Source organism: Astatotilapia calliptera, chromosome 17 (genome assembly GCF_900246225.1).
Source record: "Astatotilapia calliptera chromosome 17, fAstCal1.2, whole genome shotgun sequence".
Classification (NCBI taxonomy): Eukaryota; Metazoa; Chordata; class Actinopteri; order Cichliformes; family Cichlidae; genus Astatotilapia; species Astatotilapia calliptera.
In genome coordinates this window covers 4,205,029-4,224,771 of record NC_039318.1, presented here as the reverse complement: position 1 = coordinate 4,224,771, position 19,743 = coordinate 4,205,029, and the positions used below count along the sequence as shown (strand labels likewise).

Below are 19,743 nucleotides of genomic sequence, written 5' to 3'. Positions count from 1 at the left end.
TTGTTTACTACATAATTCGATACGTATTCATTCACGGTTTTAATACCTTCAGTGAGAATCTACAATGTAAAGACTCACACATTTACTATTATGTCTATGTTATAGCACATAGAGTGAAGCGTCTGTCTCAAAATATTAACTAAACGTTTCTAACTTTTGTTGAAAATGTGATTTATGTAATGCGGACCAGGTTATTTCAAGTATGCGGCTTGTTTTGTGACACTGTTGACCTAATGTGATTAAATTATAAATATGTCGGGTTAAACAGCTGAGAGCACCTTGAGCACAGCATAGAAAAAGTTGTGCATTGAAGATGATTCTGAACCATGAAGTGTTCATCAGAACAAGCACTTCTAATTGTACTTTGGTCCTCATTGTCTTTGAAAAGCTAGAGCTGACAAAACAAACCCAGTAAACACATTTTTATCTGTAGGTTTGGTATAGTAATCTGTCTTAATTACATTTTTATTTTTATGTTTTATTTATTCATTATATGGGGGGAAGTCCTGTCAGCCTTGTGCTCAGAGGACTGCAGTCACCCATCTGTCCTGTTCTAATAAACACCTTCTTTAGATCTGTTCAGTTTTATTCATATGGCACTACTTAACAGTCAACAAATCTTGTCTTAAGTCACTTTATACTGTAAAGTGTTCATTTAGGACAAAGTATACTGCAAATCTACACAATTGTCCGTTTTGCCATTTAGTGAACTTCCGTAAAAAAACAAAACAAAAAAACCCAGAAAATGTTCAGGCATGAATTTACCAGGACATTTGAAGAGCAAATGAAGAGCAAAGCAGAAAGTTACAGAAAGTTCATGCCTGGTGTCCTGACGCAACCCCGAAGGGCTGGAGTAATCAGCAGGGGGCAGCATGACGCCAGTGTTGGATCCTCAAGACACGAAAAAGAAAACCGGAAACTACGCATTTTTCGCGCGAAATCTCGTTGCTGTCCTGTATTGTATTTTCAGTAGATTAAATCAGAGAATCGGGCAGATCGGCTTCGCGGTGGGGAGAAGGTTACTTTGTTTTTTGTTGTTGTGATTTTGTCCTCTGTGTGAGCTGAAAGAGACGAAACAGGATGAAATATTTCACTCGAATGAAAATCAGACGAGTATATGAGTGGAGTGGAAGGGCACGAAGCTTCAACAGGAGGCTAAAAACCCACGACTATGAGTGAGTAATTATTTTTCCACCTTAAAAAATGGCTTTTTATGCTCCGTCTTTTCAGTGTGATGGTTAAAAATGTTTCTGTTAGAATAATTAAGGGAGATAAGAGTCCTGCGGATGAATTAAGTAGAATGACAAACTATCAAGCAACAACTATGTGATAATCATTTAAGGCAGTGGTGGGCCGCGTGATTGTGCTCTTTTGTTGTCCCTAGCCCTCGATCCCTGGGGCTGGGGGCAACAATTGTCTGTTTATTTTAAAGAAGGGAAAGTCTAGCGCTCCTTGATCTTATTCTTCACTTTATGTTGTCGGCCTTTGCCTTTGATGTGGTTACAAAAAGTTACCAAAGTCGACACTCATACAAAGTTAACATATAATTTACTGCCATAGTTTGTTTTATTGACTTGTTGCTAGCAGTTTGTCCACAGCATTGAACTCTCCCAGGTACAAAGATGGTAACTGTGTTGTGGACATCACAGCTCTAATCTGGGCTCATGGGTGGAGTCAGTTTTAATGCAGTCTACCATGTTACTGTTTGCCTGGAGGGGGGCACAGTTTTAGTGATGGGTTGATGACGCCTCGTGGAATGTGTGCCACATTGGCTTTACGGTACTGTGTGTTTTTTACTGTTTGTGGACTTTAAATCCACACCGGTGTTGTGACCAGATGGAAGTACTCTACCCTTCTTTCCATAGAAATCTAGAAGAACTGTTAAAGTGTATTTTCAGAAGTTTGTTAGTTATGTTTTGGTGCTTTGAAATGACCCTCCAAAAGTTGATTCTGTTCATCTGGACGTAGCGTTTTGTTGGAGAAACGTTTCGTCACTCATCCAAGTGACTTCTTCCGTCTCAGCTGACTGCAGGTTTCCCCAATCTTATAAACAGTACATTTGCATAATGACTGAAACCAGCCCATTGAAGGAACAATGGATTGGGAGGTCAGTTCCTTAATCATAATTATGCAAATTCTCATTACCATTGATCAACAACCACTGACCAAAACCCACTGGTCAAAGACCACTGATCAATGGCTATGAGTACCATTCACAGAGAGTTGGGGAATGGCTGCGATCACAGCATTGTAAGATGGTGAAAGATGTAACCTTAGGCCCCCTCCTCGATTCAGAGATGGTCTTTCCCTTTTCACGTAAATGGCCTCCTTGACTCCCTGCTCACACCAGTGTTCCTCCCTGTCCAGGATGTGTACATCCTCATCATTGAAAGAGTGTCCACTAGCCTGTAGGTGTAAATAGACTGCAGAGTCCTGGCCTGACGAGGTAGCTCTTCTGTGTTGTGCCATCCACTTCGCCAGAGGTTGTTTGGTTTCCCTGATGTATAAATCCTGGCAATCCTCCTGGCACTTAACAGCGTACACTATGTTACTCTGTTTGTGTCGGGGACCCGATCCTTGGGGTGGACCAATTTTTGGCGCAATCTTTATAAGATTGGGGAAACCTGCAGTCAGCTGAGACGGAAGAAGTCACTTGGATGAGTGACGAAACGTTTCTCCAACAAAACGCTACGTCCAGATGAACAGAATCAACTTTTGGAGATTTACTTTCCTGGATGACTGAGAATGCATCAAGACGTTTGAAATGACCCGTTTTGAAATTTTAACCCTAAACCAGAAATCAAATATCTGCTAGATGACAAAGGCGTTTTGACACCATTGATCAATCTGGCTGTATTTTGAGATTCCAGTTCTTGCTCCCATAATCGGTAGTTTTTGATTGTTTCTTTTCTCCCGTTTGTTTCAGCTCTTTTGCGATCAGTGTGGAGGGTCTCTCAAAAATCATCATCAACACAGGCCAACACATCCTCATAGAGGGGTATGATGAAGACAACCCATATGTGGCCAAAGTTACCAGGCTGTATGGTGATGGTGAGTCGTATTCACACAAGCTTGGAGCTGGCTCAGCTAACCAAGGACCTGACGTGTACTTTTCTCAACTGATGACAAATAACTTAGGCTCTGATTTGGGACTTAACTCAAGACAGATTTGGTTCTGACCCTCAAGCTGACATGGACGTGTCTCAAGTTTGACAAACAGCTTTTTAAAATTAATTGTTTTTATGAATTGACATCGACTTTGGCAACTTGAGTCCTGAGCTGGACTTGCCTTAAACGATGATACATTATTTTAGACTTGAATAACCCAAGGAGCAATCAGGGCTCGCAAAATCACTAGCCCGACATCCCGGAGCTAGTGATATCTCCGGTCGGACGACCAAAATCTATCTCAGCCCCGCCCGTCGGGCTATATGATAGCGGGGCTGAGATATTTGTACATTTTTTCAGTTAATTTGTATGAGTGAAACCTATTTTCCTCGGTTTACTTTGCTGCTGTCACATGGCTGTGTATTTGTTGAATACTTTATTGATAATGATTAGGTAAGGAAAATATGTTTCTGCTATTTTGTAAAATTGTTATTAATAAAAAGCTCTGTAAATTGTTTAAGTACTGTTTTATAGTTTTATGTGTTTTTAAATGTCTTTGTGCCTGAATGTGATCTTGCTGATTATGTAGCCCGCCCATCGGGCTACATGCTACATGATAACCCGACGGGCGGGGCTGAGATAGATTTTGGTCGTCCGACCGGAGATATCGCTAGCTCCGGGACGTCGGGCTAGCAATTTTGCGAGCCCTGAGCAATCAACTCCAACACTATCAATCATTGAATGTCTCTTGGCTATCTTAAGTCTGAGATCATATTAGTGGACACTTGAAATGGTCTTGTTTCAAATAGTAATGGATTTAGAATAATTTAGAACGCGACTTGACTTTCTTGGACTTCAGTTGGACTAAAACAACTCGAGACTAATCTCAAATGGCCTAACTTGATATTTACTCTGTTCCACTTTGAGACACTGACTTTCTTTGTCTTGTGCCTGTCTCTTCCAGAGAATGGGCAACAGATGAAGGCAGTAGTTCAGTGGTTCATGCGTGTGTCTGAATTGCCTGTCAACAAACTGAAATTGCTTGGCAGAGAGCCTCATCCGCAGGAGATCTTCTACTATGAATGTCGTAATTGTGATAATGAGGTCAACGTCGAGTCCATCCTCAGGCCTGTGAAGGTGAGCTTCATTTAAATCACAAATGCTTTAAAGTCAAATGCGAAAATGTTTAATTTCCTTCCTTTATCTCCAAGGTGAAGCACCTCGACAGCAATGACCCGTTCCCTGACTCCTCTGACAAAGATACCCTGTACGTGAAGTTGTCCTGGGACTCCAAGGTCTTCGGGGTGGTGAACTCGACCGTGATGGAGTCTCCCGCTGAGCCAGCACCTGCTTCTTCACCTCCTTCCTGTCTTAAACCCTCCCTCCCGATATCACCTTCTTGCTCCCAGTCTGCAGCCACCCCCAGAGGACCCTCTCGGCGTGTCCTACCCACACCGGACCACGCCATAATGCAGAAGGCGTCATTAGGGGAAGTTGGCTGCAGCAGTGTAGGTACACCTGCCAATGTCGAGGCTGAGTCACTTCACTCGGCCACTAAACTGTCAGCGTCAAAATGCCTCAGTGCCAAGAGGAGGAATGCCACGGCCAGGACGCCTGGTGTCCGAAAGAGACTGGAGCTTAGCAGTGAGTGTTCGCACAAGGATTTTAAAATGCAACCACTTTGTCGTACCAGAGAACAACAGGGCTTTTTATATATCTCTAATACCAAAAGTCGTGAAGTTTGATTAAAACCAGAATGCAAGAATTTGCAAGTCTGCATAAATCCATTTGTTATTCACAATCGAGCATAGAATACCTGAGAAAATGTACGATTTTAAGAACAAAAAAAGTCAAATTAAGAAGAAAGGTTATTTCTGGATGGCACCAGCACCTGGACCATATTTGTCACTGTGTAGCATACCACCTTCTTCTTCTTTTCTTCTTTTCTTTTTCCAGAAAGGAATTTTCTCGCTTCTTATCTTATATAGGATTCTAGCTCCTCAGCAGAACTGGATCATTGTCATATTTATAGTTTCATGATCCAGTAAATGTTTTCAATTGGCCAATGGCCTGGACCAGGCCAGTTCAGCCCCTGGACCCTTCTACAAAACCAATATGTGTTTGACAGGAGCAAATTTCTCTAAACCCCGTAGATGCCTTTCAGCATTTTCGGTGCCTTTCCAGGTGTGCAAGTCAGTTCCATAAATACTAATGTACCTCCATATTATCAGAGATTTAGACTCACTGATGGCCCCTCTTCCTTTTTGTCCCGACGATGCAGCATTCTTGTCTCCCAAATTTCTAGTTTCAATTTATTTGACCAAGCAACAGTTTTCAACTTTGTCTCAGTCCATTTTAAATCACCTACGACCCAAAGAAGACGAAGTGTTTCTGGATCATGTTCACGAAGAAGCTTTCTAGAAGCTTCCTAGCCCACGCAATGATTTCCATGACAGATCTGAGTCCTGTGAAGTTTGAAAGCCCACAGATTACAGGAATCCAAGACTGATTTTCGGCCGTGTCCTTGATGATAAGATATTCAAAGTCTTGGCTTTTATGTTGAGAAACATTTTTCTGAATTTCTTCCACAATTTGTAGACGTATTTGCAGATTTAGTGACAATGCCCATCTTTACGTCTCTGAGCTTTTTAATCCAATCCTGCTGCAGCCGATGTTCATTTTAGATGTATTTAAAAGCACTTTTTTAGCCCTTTGATTTGTTCAATTGTGAATAAAATATGGGTTAGAGATTTGCAATTCATTGCATTTTCTTATTTATTGACATTGTAAACAGAATCCCAAGTTTTGGGGCCAATACCTTACAATATGAAGCGCCTTGAAGCGGCTGTTGTGATTTGGCACTATATAAATAAAACTGCATTAAGTGAATAAAACTCTGTTGTCCATCTTTGTCCTGTCAGGTCCAGACAAGTCAGTGACAGGTGAAGAAGTCCTGAGTCAGCTGCTAAATGAAGAGTTGGAATCAAAGGTGACACTGACTCGCAGGCTTCCTCCCTCTGCCGCTCATCCTCTGCCCGTCACCCACAGCCTCACACCCCTGAGGAAGGCCCACAGACCCACCGGTGCTCGGTGTGGTGTCCCCTCATCTGTCTTCCTCAACAAACTCTCTGATTCGGATAGCCCTCTGTCACCAGCCAAGGATGACTCCACAAGGTCAGCGCCGTCTCGCACACAACACACTGAAAGCCAGTCATTTAATTATGTAAATTCAACCGTCACACAGTTTACAATATGCAGTAGAAACTCTAAGTTAGGTTTAGGGATTTTCAAGTTAAGATTGAAAAATTAAGAGATTTTCATTGACACTCACAGCTTCCTACTTTCAGCTTAAGGTCCGTTTAGATTTTGCTTGTTTTAAACTTTTCAAACGCAAAGATAAACCGGCTGAAACAAGAAAGCTTCTATATTTAGTTTTTTTAAATGACTTAAACTCGATGTAAACATACACACTTGTAGTGGAAGGGGTTGTTGTAGCTCAGGAGGTGGAGCCTGATTTTTATACAGGTCAAAACAGGTACAACAGTTCAAAGGAATGTGAGCATAATTAGGTTATTGGTTTAAAACCTGAGATAACTGGTATAAAACCAAGCACACTGGTGCCACTTTCAGTCCTTGGGAGGAGATGAAATGGTGACTGGTTCAACAAAGATCTTGGTTAGGACACAGAGGATAAGCGATGCCACTCCAAGGAGAGTATACAGTGGTGTGAAAAAGCGTTTGCCCCCTTACTGATAGGGATGGGTACCGGTGTCCGGTGCCATGATGGCACCGGTTCTGACATAAACGGTAGTAACCAGACCGAAAAGCAGCGCACATTTCGGTGCTTTATTTCGGTGCTTTTTTTTCCTGAGCTGTGATACACTTCTAGCCAATCATTTTATGTTTCCGAGGATAGTAGGCGGGGCCAGGTACGTACGTTCTGTTAGAGCAGAGCTACAGATTAAAAATGTCCAAGGCGAAGCGGTCAAAAGTCTGGCTGTACTTCACAGCAAAATATGCAAACTCAGCAGCCTGCAACAAGTGCTTTAAGCTGATACTGTCAAAGGAGGTAACACCAAGAATCTGATGAAACACCTGGCGACGCATAGCGTTTTTTTTTTTAAAAGCCGAGGAAATGCGCCGTATTTGATGGCAGCAGCAGCCGTTCTTCTCTGCGTGAGTAGCTTAATGTTGTTCGTGTGTAATTTACGTTGAGTAGGCTAACCACGTTATTACATTAATGCATGTAAGGTGAACTAGCAAACATCATCATAGCTACATGCGGCTGTCTTCTTGTTTGATGGCAGATACTCCCTTCACCCTGGCCAAAAAGGCTAAAATGACCAAAGAAAAAGAGGGAAAACAGTTAAACATGAGAGGTTTAGGACAAAGTTTGTGTTTTTTCCATTGTTTAAGCACTGCTTCCAGCCAAGAGTGATACCATATATGCCCTATAGCTGCAGAAAAGGCTAACATTGTTATCTTTTTACAAAAAACCAGCTGAATATGAGAGGTTTTTGGACCAATTTTGTGTTCTCCATTCTTTAAGCACCGGTTCGAGCACCGTTTCAAAAGTACCGATTTGGCACCGGTATCAGATAAAACCTAAACGATCCCCATCCCTACTTACTGATATCCTCTTTTTTATGTTTGTCACACTTTAGTATTTGTTGTTGTTTGATGCTCTGAAACATTTGACAAAGACAACAAACATGCACTTACTAAATAAAGGTGTTTATTATTAAAAGGGGGGGATCCAAACCTACATAGCCCTGTGTGGGGAAAAGTGACCCCCTCCCCTTCTTATGGTGACTCTACCATAAGAAAGAGACTAGGCAAGAAATGGCCGGCATGGCAAGAATATCCTAAAAGTTGGTGCGAAATATTGTGTGGATGAAGAGACAAAAGTTGAACTTTTTGGAAGGTGTGTTTCACATTACATCTCATGATAGTAACAGCATTTCAGAAAAGGAAGATCATACTAACAGCTGGATGTGATGGTGGTAGTGTGATGGTCTGGGGCAGGTCAGGACCTGGAAGACTTGCTGTGGTAAATGAACCATGAATGCTGCTGTCTGCCAAAACACCCTGAAGGACAAAGTCCAGCCATCTGTTTGTGACCTCAAGCTGAAGCACACCTCAGGTCTGCAGCAGGACAATGATCCAAAGTCCACCTTTGAATGGCATGACCTTAAAAGGGTGTTTCATGCTGGAAAACCCTCCAATGTGGCTGAATTATAACAATTTTGCAAAGATGAGTGGGTCAGAATCCTCCACAGTGCTTCACTACCAGTTATCACAAATGCTTAATTGCAGTTGTTGCTGCTAAGGGGGGCCCAACCAGTTATTAGCCATGTAGGTTTGGATAGCTATATTAAAGTGATTAGCCTTTCAGTGTCTAGAGAGATTTTCAAATGTTGTAACAAGTCCTGTGTGTTTTCAAACAGAGCTACAACTGTGTCACAAAAGAAAGAGCTGAAAACCATTAAAGAGCCAGTCCTCAGTGTTCTGTGAGTACACTCATCCATACATTTACCCTTCATAATCTTTCACTCTGCACACAGACAGCACCGCGTGATGCTAACATGACCTGTTTATCCTTGTTGTTTCAACATGTTTGGTTTGCTACAGTTTGTATCCAGTTCTACTTTCCTCTGAGAAGTATCAACCAGGTTCACCTGACTAACATTCATATTCACATACAAGTCACACACACTGTGCATTTGATATATGCGTTGAATTTAAGATGTGGTTTTCCTTATGTAGACTAAACCAAAAACTACAGGCTGTTCCTCTTATACCCGTCCATGTGTTGTGTGTGTAGAGCGGAGGTGGAGAATGAAAAGTCTCCAATGGTCACTGAAACACCGAGGAGCTCTAAGAGGAAGTCGGCCATGGTGGTGTCATCACGCATCAAGAAACAGCTGTGAGTGCAAAAGTGGATCCATGGGATCTCTCTTATTTTTACATACAGTGGTGTGAAAGAGTGCATGCATGTGCCTGTTTGTATGTGCAGTTATGCAAAACGACCCTGCAGGCAGTCTTGAAACTTGGATCGTGGCTCAAGAGTTGGCAGTTCGTCTTGTAATCGGAAGGTTGCCGGTTCGAGCCCCGGCTCGGACAGTCTCGGTCGTTGTGTCCTTGGGCAAGACACTTCACCTACCGCCTACTGGTGGTGGCCAGAGGGGCCAATGGCGCGATATGGCAGCCTCGCTTCTGTCAGTGCGCCCCAGGGCAGCTGTGGCTACAACTGTAGCTGCCTCCACCAGTGTATGAATGTGAGAGTGAATGAATAGTGGCATTGTAAAGTGCTTTGAGGGTCTCGAAAAGCGCTATATAAATGCAATCCATTATTATTATTATTATTATTATTATTATTATTATTATTATTATTATTATTGTCCTCTGCCAGAGGCCTAAGAGCTTGAGATCCTGTGCAAAACCTTTGCTATTCCTAGGATCACGCTCTTCTGGACAAAGATCTTGGATGTCATTCCTGGAATCTGCTGGAGCCACTTGGCTGGTTTGGGGGAAGCTTCATTGTCCCAAGTGCACCACTTACCACGGGGACCATAGTTGCTTTCTTCCATATCTTCTTTAGCTCCCCTGTTAGCTCTAGGTATTTCTCCAGCTTCTCCTGTTCCTTCTTTCTGATGTTGCTTGGCACAGTTGGATCTATCACCACAGCCTTCTTCCTCTACTTATTCAGCACTAGTATGATCGGTTGGTTAGCCATCACCAGTTTGTCCATCTGTGTCTACAAGACCCACAGGATCTTAGCTCGGTCATTCTCAGCCACCCTAGGGGCATATATTCCAGGCCACACTCTGCACGGCACAGATGTTTCTGTACGCTATGCCGGCGACTTGTTATGGCGTTCCATGTATGCCTTGCCTGCTAGCATCTTGCACCCTGCTGTTATGTGCTGGATTGTCTCTGGGGCATCTTTACACAGCCTGCACCTGGGGTCTTGCCTGGTGTGATAGACCCCAGCCTCTATGGATCTTGTGCTCAGAGCTTGTTCTTGTGCTGCCATGATTAGTGCCTCTGTGCTGTCTTTCAGTCCAGCTTTGTCCAGCCACTGGTAGGATTTCTGGATGTCAGCCACCTCCTCTATTTGCCAGTGGTACATACCGTGCAGGGTCCTGTTCTTTCTCAAGTTTCTGCTGCCTGAGGTATTCATAATGCACACATCATCTTCTTGATGATCACGGATGTTTGTTTCATCCTGGTTGTTGGTTCTGACACCCACTAGTACTCACCCTCGTTCCTTTCACTTAGCACACATTCTCAGGATGCTGGAGTTTGGGTGAAACCCTCCATGGATGACAAGGAGCTTTCTTGTCTTGTTGTCAGTGGCTTCTGTCTCCTTCTTTTGCCAGCTTATTATCTCAGCAGGATATCTTGTGACTGGCAGGGCATAGATGTTAATTGCCCGGATCTTGTTCTTGGTTGCAGCTTTCCTAGCGGCCCTTTTGTGCTTCCCATTTGCCTGTGGTATTCCAAGGTACTTTTAGCTGTCTGCAATGTTGCCTTCTGGTAGTTCTGACTGCCTTCCCTATCCTTGTTACCATGTGACTACACTCCAGTGTTGTTGGTGTAGTATCCACTGGTGTGGATCGGTTAACTGATGTGTCATTCACTCTTGGCATACAGCTCAGTGTCATCCATGTGGCGGAGGTGCTGACGATTGCTCCATTTCGTAGTCGGTATCCTTAGCTAGTCTTGATTCGGCTGAGGCGGTTCAGGTCTTTGCGAAACGGCAGCAATGACAGAGCATCTCACTGGTAAATCCCACACTTAATGGCAACTTGTGCAACTGGCTTATAGTTTGCCATTGACTTTCTGATGGCGAATTTGTTTGTGTCCGTGTGTGTGCAGCGTGATGGTTAGCACTGTTTCTCCTCACATGCAAGGCCTTGAATAGTCAGGCCCCATCTTATCTTAATGACCTTAAAGTACCATATCAGCCCATTAGAGCACTTCTCTCTTGGACTTCAGGCTTACTTGGGGTTCCTAGGATATTTAAAGGTAGAAGAGCATTAGGCTGTATAAATAAGGATGATCTGATATCGTCGTGTGGGTGTTGTTCCTGGAACAACATTGCAAGTGACCAATCACATTGTTGTGGCGTTATTCTTCGGCGCGCCAAGCCATTCGTGCATTTAAGAAATTCCAATGTTCCAAGGACAATATCAATTCTGCTTAGCGTTTATTAAAGGGTCAGGGTCAGGATCCGTTGATCGGCGGACAGAGGCGGTTTCTCGCAGTACAGTTTTTTGTTTTACGGCGGTTTTTCCCGAAGTCGCAAAAGTATGACGTCACAACGTTCTGATTGGTCACTTGCTATGTTGATCTGGGAACAACACCAACACGACGATATCAGATCATGCGTATAAATCAACCTGAATTGAATGGAAAGTTGAACGTTCTGAGTTTGACTCAACCAACTAGTCGAGGCCTTTCTGTGTGGAGTTTGCATGTTCTCTCCAGGTACACCGGCTTCCTCTGAAGTTAATTACATCTAAATTATGCATAAATGTGAATGTGAAAGTGAAGGATTGTCTTTGTGCATCAGGCTGCCGACCTGTGCAGGGTGTACCCCACCTCTTGTCCAGTGATTGCTACATCATAAAGTCACGCATGAATATGTGGAGCAAAATTAAGTATAATTAGTGAGCGTTGTTTGAAACCACACAGTGTGCATAATTTATTTATAAGGGCCAGTAAGCTTCCAGGCCTTAAAACATTTCAAGCAATAAGAAATACCTGGATTAAAGGTGTGAGGGCACCATTACTGCTGCTTGAAGCTTGAATTAACACGATTTGTTTCAAATGATCATTTTATCGTTCACACCCTTTCTGTTGTTTTATTTTTTTAACTTGTGTCAGTCTTATGTAGTCTGTGTTTTGGCTTCGTAGCACCACCAGAATCAAACATTAACAAAGTGAAAAAGGACTCGTAAATCTTAAGGGTGTCTTTTATGTGTTCCATCAGGAATCTTCTGGAAAACGATCAGGACCTAAACTCATCCGGAGAGGAAGAGGATGAGTTTGTTCCATCTAAGAATGACTTGCTGAGCAGCAGCGAAGAGGAGGGTCAAGATGAGGATGGGCCGAATATTGATGATCAAGTGTCAGCGAAGAAGTTCCGATATGTTGCAACGGGTTCTGGCAATTCTCGTTCAAAAAGGAAATCTTACTCCTCAGCGAGAACACAACGAAGAACTCCCGCAAAGAAGGTGATGAAGACCAGACGCACACTGATATTCAGACATGAGATCACCACTTTCTCACCGTCTCTCTCCTATTTCTACAGATCTCGCCGGGAACGCCCAAAACCCCCCGTCACGCCACGCCCAGCATCCCCATCAGGTCCCTGCAGACCCAACAGCCGGCTAACATCCTGGAGGAAGCCAGAGCCAGGTGAGCTCACGGTAGACACAAGTGAAAGGACTCAGAAAACTAAACTTTCTTTGTTGCGGTGCAGACACATCGGATGGTGAGCATGACGCTTCATGCGTATCCATGTTGTATGATAAAGATACAGCTGTGGACCTTTTTTCTTTTCTTCTTTTCTTTGAACCGCAACCACAGTGCAGCAACAATGCATGCACCCGTCAGGTGGACTTTGAGTGTCCTTGAAAGTCAAACAGGAACAACTGTGTTATTGTGTCTGCAGCTGACCTTTTAGTCACATATGTGTGAAAGAGGGCTGTAGTAAAGCACGTTGCAGTCACGAAGTAGAAGATGGAGAGTTGGTGCAGTAAACGTTTCCTTGCGGATCGACTGAAATTGAAACTGTTGTATTATAATGAGTTCTTCCTCTTTTATCAGGCTGCATGTGTCATCGGTGCCAGAGTCTCTGCCCTGCAGGGAGCAGGAGTTTCAGGACATCTACAGCTTTGTGGAAAGCAAGATCATTGACAACACAGGAGGGTGAGAGAAAGCTTTTAGCAGTCTTACTGGAGTCGCATCTGCACACTTCAGGGTCTACGTGTCTCGAGGCTGTTGTTTTTTTTTTTTGTTTGTTTGTTTTGTCTTTTTTTGAAAAACTGTGGGATTTTGTTTTATTACAGGTGCATGTACATCTCTGGTGTGCCAGGAACTGGAAAGACAGCGACAGTTCATGAGGTGATTCGCTGTCTGCAGCACGCAGCTGACATGGACGAAATCCCTTCATTCCACTTCATCGAGATCAATGGGATGAAAATGACAGACCCACACCAGGCCTACGTCCAAATCCTACAGGTGGGAATGAAGCTTTTTCACAGCCGCTGCAGGCTTTAGTCAAGTAATAATCATTTTGCTTTATCACTTCACCAACTTACTCTTCAGTGTGTGTGTGTGTGTGTGTGTGTGTGTGTGTGTGTGTGTGTGTGTGTGTGTGTGTGTGTGTGTGTACAGTGCTATCTATCCCTATGTGCTTTTATCCAACATTCACAGACTTGTGATTAATGCATGGGGGCAGCTCGGGGTTCATTGTGCTGGCCAATGACACATGGGCTATCTGCTGACCTGCCGTAGTAACGTCTCATTTATTTATCTTATCCCTGCAGAAACTGACTGGTCAGAAAGCCACACCTGACCATGCAGCAGTTCTGCTGGAAAAGAGATTCAGCAACCTAGCGCCCAGGAAGGAGACTATTGTGATGCTCGTGGATGAAGTAAGAACAATTTTTTTATTTTTTTTTCTTTTAAAGAGGAAATTTTTTCCGCTTATCCTTATCATAGTCATGGGGGCCCGGAGCTTATCCCAGCTACAATAGAGCAAAAGGCAGGGGACACCCTCAGTATATCAACAGTGTGCCACAGTGCTAACACAGAGATAACTATGTGCACGTACATTGACAAATATGGGCAATTTAGAGTCACCAATTAACCCAACCCTAGTAACCGCATGTCTGTGGACTGTGGAGGAAGCCGGAGTACCCGGAGAGAACCCACAGAGACACATGAGGAACATGCAAACTCCACACAGAAAGTCGACTCAGGACCTTCTCCCTGTGAGGTGCTAACAGTGCTAACCACCATGCCACCGTGCGGCGTGAGAACAAGTTCAGCATTCTTAAATTATATTCTGTGAGCAAAGCCCCTGACTTCACATTCCCTTGTTCACCATTTATCACAAGGTAACTGGTATTCTGCCTAATAGTCCAAGAAATGTAGGTTGCTCTCAGGAGCTATGAATTTCATACTGTGATACGATGCCATCTGCACATCAAGTACAGTCGTGAAGTTTCCTTGATATTAAATATTCCACAATCAGCTGTTTGTGGTGTTATGACAACTCAGGCACAAAGTGGAAAGCCACATAAAATCACTAAGTAGGGTCAGCGAAGGCTGAGTTGCGTGGTGTCCAGAGGTCAGCAACGCTCTGTAGAGTCAGTCGCTATAGACCTCTAAACTCAGATTAGCTCGAGAACTGTGTGTAGACAGCTTTCCATTGAAACCCATGCAGCTGCATACAATCGTTAAATCATGAAGCACACTGCAAAGCAATGAACGCAGAGGTGTAAAGCATGTCAGCACTGGACTGTAGAGCAGAGAAGACGTGTTTCCTGGAGGAACAAATCATGCATGTTTGTAGTTCCAGAGAAAGGAACTCTTAATGCTTCAGCAGAACGAGACATTTTGAACGATTTCATGCTCCCAACTACGTTGGAACAGTTTGGGGGTGGCTCTTTCCTGCACACCACTGCACAAAGCAAGATCTATAAAGACCTGCATGAGCAGGTTTGGTGCGGTAGAACTGGACTGGCCTACACAGAGTCTCCACTCAGCTATATAGAACATCTTTGGGATAAAACAGACCCGAGTCTATAAACCGGACTTTGTCGTCCAACCACAATGTCTGACCCATATTTGGAAATATAGTCTATTTAGTTTTAACAAGTTCATGTCTGGTTGGGATATGTTCATCACAGAGGCCGATATTACTCTAATTAGTAATATAAATCATACTGGATAACCGTTTGTTCTGTCTCTGTGTTAGCCCTGTGTTAGGTTGGTGACCTATCCAGGGTGTTCCCCGCCTCTCACCCTATGATAGCTGGGATAGGCTTCAGCCCCCTCCCACCCGTAACCCTTTCCCCTGTAAGGATGAGCGGGAAGAGGATGGATGGATAATTTTTGCTAAACATGTTGCAGAACCCCAGGTTTCTCAGGAAATGGTGCCTGCTCACACCATGTATAGAGCCTGTGTGCTTGTCTGTCACTTTTAACTAAGAATTGTGATAGCAGAATAACCATCCTGTACTATATTTTTTGTTTCGGCCCGCTTTAGTTAGACCTGCTGTGGACGAGGAAGCAGAACGTGATGTACAACCTGTTCGATTGGCCCACACGGCGTCATGCTCGCCTGGTGGTGCTGACCATCGCCAACACAATGGATCTGCCCGAGAGAATCATGATCAACAGAGTGGCCAGTAGACTGGTGAGACTGATTAAACACTGCTATTCTTTACATTCCCTGACAGCAATACTATGAATGATGGTTTAAAGGTCACTGCTGTGTGGTAAAAAGATTTGAGCATGAAGCCAAAGCCGCAATTTACCGGCTGATTTATGTTCCTGCCCTCACATGGACACAAGCTGAAGCTGTGACAAAGTAGTAGCAACAGAAATGCACTTGTGTAATTCTCATTCAAGACTGTGTTAAACAATTTGACATCACTTTACTTCCTGTCTTTTCGAGATCATTTCTTCTCCTACTTATTTTGCTTTTCAGCCCTTTGAATATCTGAATATTAATACAACAACTAAATATCTCATTCAGATGACTTGTAAGAAAAAAACATAAACTAAAAGCCACTGATCATTTGCATTGCTGCTTCCAGGGTTTGACCAGGATGTCATTCCAGCCGTACAGCTTCAAGCAGTTGCAGGAGATCATCATGTCCAGGCTGAACAAGTTGAAGGCCTTTGAGGAGGACGCTCTGCAGTTGGTGTCCAGGAAGGTTGGCAACCAGATTGTCTTTAATGCAGTCTCACCCGCTCTGTTGTGTACTCACCTGCCCACCGTCAAGTCACGTCCGTGTCCCTCATATCTGGCAGGTGGCCGCTCTGTCCGGTGATGCTCGCCGATGTTTGGACATCTGTCGGCGGGCAACGGAGATCTGTGAGCACTCAGCTGCTGACCCTTCCTCCACAGGATTGGTGGGAATGAGTCACGTGATGGAAGCACTGAATGAGATGTTTTCCTCTGCCTACATCACTGCCATCAGGTGAGACCAAACCTTTGGTCACTTTAGTAATGCACGCTGTAGAGATGTGCATTGGCAGCTGTGAGGAGAAGTGACTGATGTGGTTTGTTTTTTTTCAGGTGTGCGTCAACACAGGAGCAGCTCTTCCTCAGAGCTGCTATTGCAGAGTTTAGGCGGCTGGGATTGGAAGAGGCGACTTTCCAACAGGTGAGAAATATAAAACAACTAAAGTTACTAAAACAAAACCAACAAGCCTCTATAGACTGTATATGAAACGAATCCATAAGTTGATTTACTTTTTTAAAGGCTTCAATAAATACACATTTAAAGAATAAAACACAGACCTTAAATCTAACATGAATACAGATATTCATTCATAATCTAGAAATCATGTTTGGCTGGATGTTCTGTGAGGAATTAGATGAGCTCAGAAACACAGGCCTACATCTTTATTTAGATTACAGTCTGTACTGTCTATCTCTGTGCAGTCTATCACAGTACATCACACATGTACAAAACTCATCTGTTATGATGATAAATCACTGGGCTTTCAGTTTACCCAGCTCCAGTCGTCGTTAACTGGAGGTGAATGAGAGAGATCTCTTCAGTGTCCTAAAGAATGAAATGCGTGTCGATTTCAGTGACAATGGCAGTGATGCTTGCATAATATCCAGAGGATGTTGCATTGGAATAACTTCCTTCATCATCCAGGAACTTCCTGAATATTCTCTCTAAATAAGCCTTGGTACTGCCTCATTTTAGAGTCTGACAATGGGTCCAATGATTTTATCCCAAATCCTAGTGGCCCTCAGGGCTGTTGCCTATCCTGTAGCGGTCTGTGCATCCCTCCATGCCTGTGTTTTACCAGACCATCACTGGTCCACCTCAGCATGACCCATCAGTCATGCTGAACGATGTAACAGGCAGCATAATTTTCTGTACAGATTCTCCAGTCTTTTTATGTTTGTCACATGTGTTTAGAATGAGCCTGCTGTATTCTGTAAAAAGCATCAATGTACCTGCCAGTTCTGGTTCTCTATGGCAAAGGCCAGTCTTGCTCCATGGCAGTGAGCATAGGGACCACTAGAGGGTGTCATGCAACCAGTAGTACGCTGGTCAGAAAAGATGAGGAGGGAAAAATTTCAGTTTCCGCTTCCTGCAAAACCATCCCTGTGTTGGGGTTTCTCATTGTTACCCTTCTAGTGCACTTGTTAATTTAATTTAAACCTGCTGAAATGAATTAATCCTCTCAGCTACTGAACTAACCTGATATCCTCTTAATTAGGGTTATATTAGCACAGAAATCGTTAAAAGTAGGACCTTTTTTAAAATGGGGATTTAAAACTTGTAATAGGCAGCTTTAGCTCTCTTTGCCTGTTTGCCAATTCCATGAATGTTTCAACTTATAAACCTTTTTTCCCTCAAACAAAATGTGTGATGATTGACAGATAACACAACAAACATCAATAGTTAACTCGGTTACTACAATAATTGCAGCCCAAATTTTCTACAGTTATAAGCTTAAAAGGCTACACATAAAGATAACAATTGTAGCTGATTGTGTCATTTTAACACAGTCCACTTTCACATTGCACTGTGGAATTGGAGTGCTGTGTCTCAACTTGAAATGCAACATCAGGCCCCCTTGTGTTTTGTATGCCAGGTGTTCGTGCAGCACCAAGCTCTCTGTCGGATTGAAGGTCTTCGGCCCATCGGTGTCTCGGAGGGTCTGGCTGTTTGTCAGCGTCTGGGAGCCTGCAGGCTGCTGCTGCTGGAACCGAGTCACCTGGGAGTCCTGCAGCACATCCGACTCAACGTCAGCCAGGATGACATCTTTTATGCCTTGAAAGCTGACTGAAGGGGGGAGTCTTTCACACAAACTGAACAATGACAGATGACAGTGAACCCTCGTCCACGGATTTTAGTTATGAGCTTAAATCTTTGTCCCCAATTTTACTGGAAGATTTTCTTCTGTCTCTGGATTTTATTTTTTATGTTTGTCTTAAATGTACAATAAAATTCTACTAATCCCTCAGTTGCTTTCTTGGAGTAATATTAAAACCTCTTTGATTATAGTTTCTTTAGAGTTTTAGCTGCACTTTAGGGATCAGGAACACTCAAGCTGTAAAGAAACTTAAAGACGCTTCTCTGCTAGCAGAGTTTGATGAGAGTTTAATATTGCAGATTCACTGAAGCACAACTCTTTTCTCTATGAACCAAGGAATACTTTTTTTGGTAATCATTATGTAGCATATCCACATTTTGTACATTACACAAGTTGTTCATTAACACAAACCCATGTTTGTTTAATGGCAATAATCTGCAGCTACAAACAAATGAATTTAAGTGTTGTGCTTCTGCTGTAGCTTTTGTGACCTACATGTTTATTTTTTGTTTTTGACCTATGTGGTATATGTGATTTAAGATATTATGTGGTTTTCGAGAAGAAATAAATCTCATTTGACAAAGGATATTTGGCATGCAGACCGCAATAGTCAGGGATCAAGTCATCAACCTTCCAGTTAGTAGATGAACTGCTCTACCCTGAACCAGCAGTATGTACAGACACCATAAAGTGTTTGTACATACTGCCTGATTTCTTCCTGTTAAAGGGGACTTTTTCCTTCCCATTGCAGACAGGGGGTCATATGATTGTTGTGTTTTTTTTTCTGTGTTATTGTAGGGTCTTTACCTTACAAGATAAAGAGCTTTGAGGCAACTGTTGTTGTGATTTGATGTTATATTAATAAATTTTAATTTAATTAATGGTTGTTTGAGGAAGCTTATGAGCAGTTTGAGGAAAAAGTGGTACAGGAAGAGGCAGGAAACTAAAAATGTTTATTTATTTTTGTTCATTTAGGTATGGATAGTGTAAATTTGAAAAAAGACAAATGGTTTGCCCCCAAAAGTTTCTGTTCATCTGGACGAAACGCTTCATCACTCACCGAAGTGACGTCTTCAGTCTTAGCTTAATGCAGGTTTCCCCAACATAACAAATAGTACATTTGCATAATGACTGAAACTAGCACTGCTGGCCACTCGCAGTGTTTGTGCTCTTGGAATACAAGGGTCAGTAATACAGGCATAATCATAGGTGTACCGTGGCTTAAAAGTTCCTTTTTTCTAAATTAAATAAATATTTTATGCACTTTCTTCTTAGATCTAACAAATGCACCTCTCGCTTTATTCTCATATTTTGTCCTGATCCAACTGTGAGTATTCCTCAGATTCTTGGTCCGCCAAATTACATTTTGGAGATCATCTCATTATTTTGGCTATTATTTTTGATTTCTCTTTAGAGCAACCCTTTTCCATATTCATATGGCCAAATCTATGATGTCTGGGGCCTGGATCTCTTCCATGCCTGCTTCATGCCCTGGAGGACGGGGCTATGGTTCCCACACCCTCTAGCAGATCGTTACATGGAGAA

The 19,743-nt window shown here is 43.0% G+C and overlaps 1 protein-coding gene across 1 annotated transcript; it reads left to right on the top strand.

Annotated features, from left to right (window-relative positions):
• Window positions 1-857: 857 nt before the first annotated feature.
• orc1 (origin recognition complex, subunit 1) lies at window positions 858-18,348 on the top strand. The gene is made up of 17 exons (XM_026147998.1): window positions 858-1,175; window positions 2,927-3,051; window positions 4,073-4,245; window positions 4,320-4,752; window positions 6,030-6,282; window positions 8,556-8,618; window positions 8,933-9,034; window positions 12,107-12,350; window positions 12,428-12,534; window positions 12,946-13,047; window positions 13,188-13,359; window positions 13,668-13,775; window positions 15,395-15,544; window positions 15,948-16,067; window positions 16,165-16,334; window positions 16,433-16,520; window positions 17,977-18,348. Exons 1-17 carry the CDS (start codon window positions 1,081-1,083, stop codon window positions 18,169-18,171), a joined length of 2,700 nt encoding a protein of 899 aa, XP_026003783.1. The 5' UTR covers window positions 858-1,080; the 3' UTR covers window positions 18,172-18,348.
• The last annotated feature ends 1,395 nt before the right edge of the window (window positions 18,349-19,743 follow it).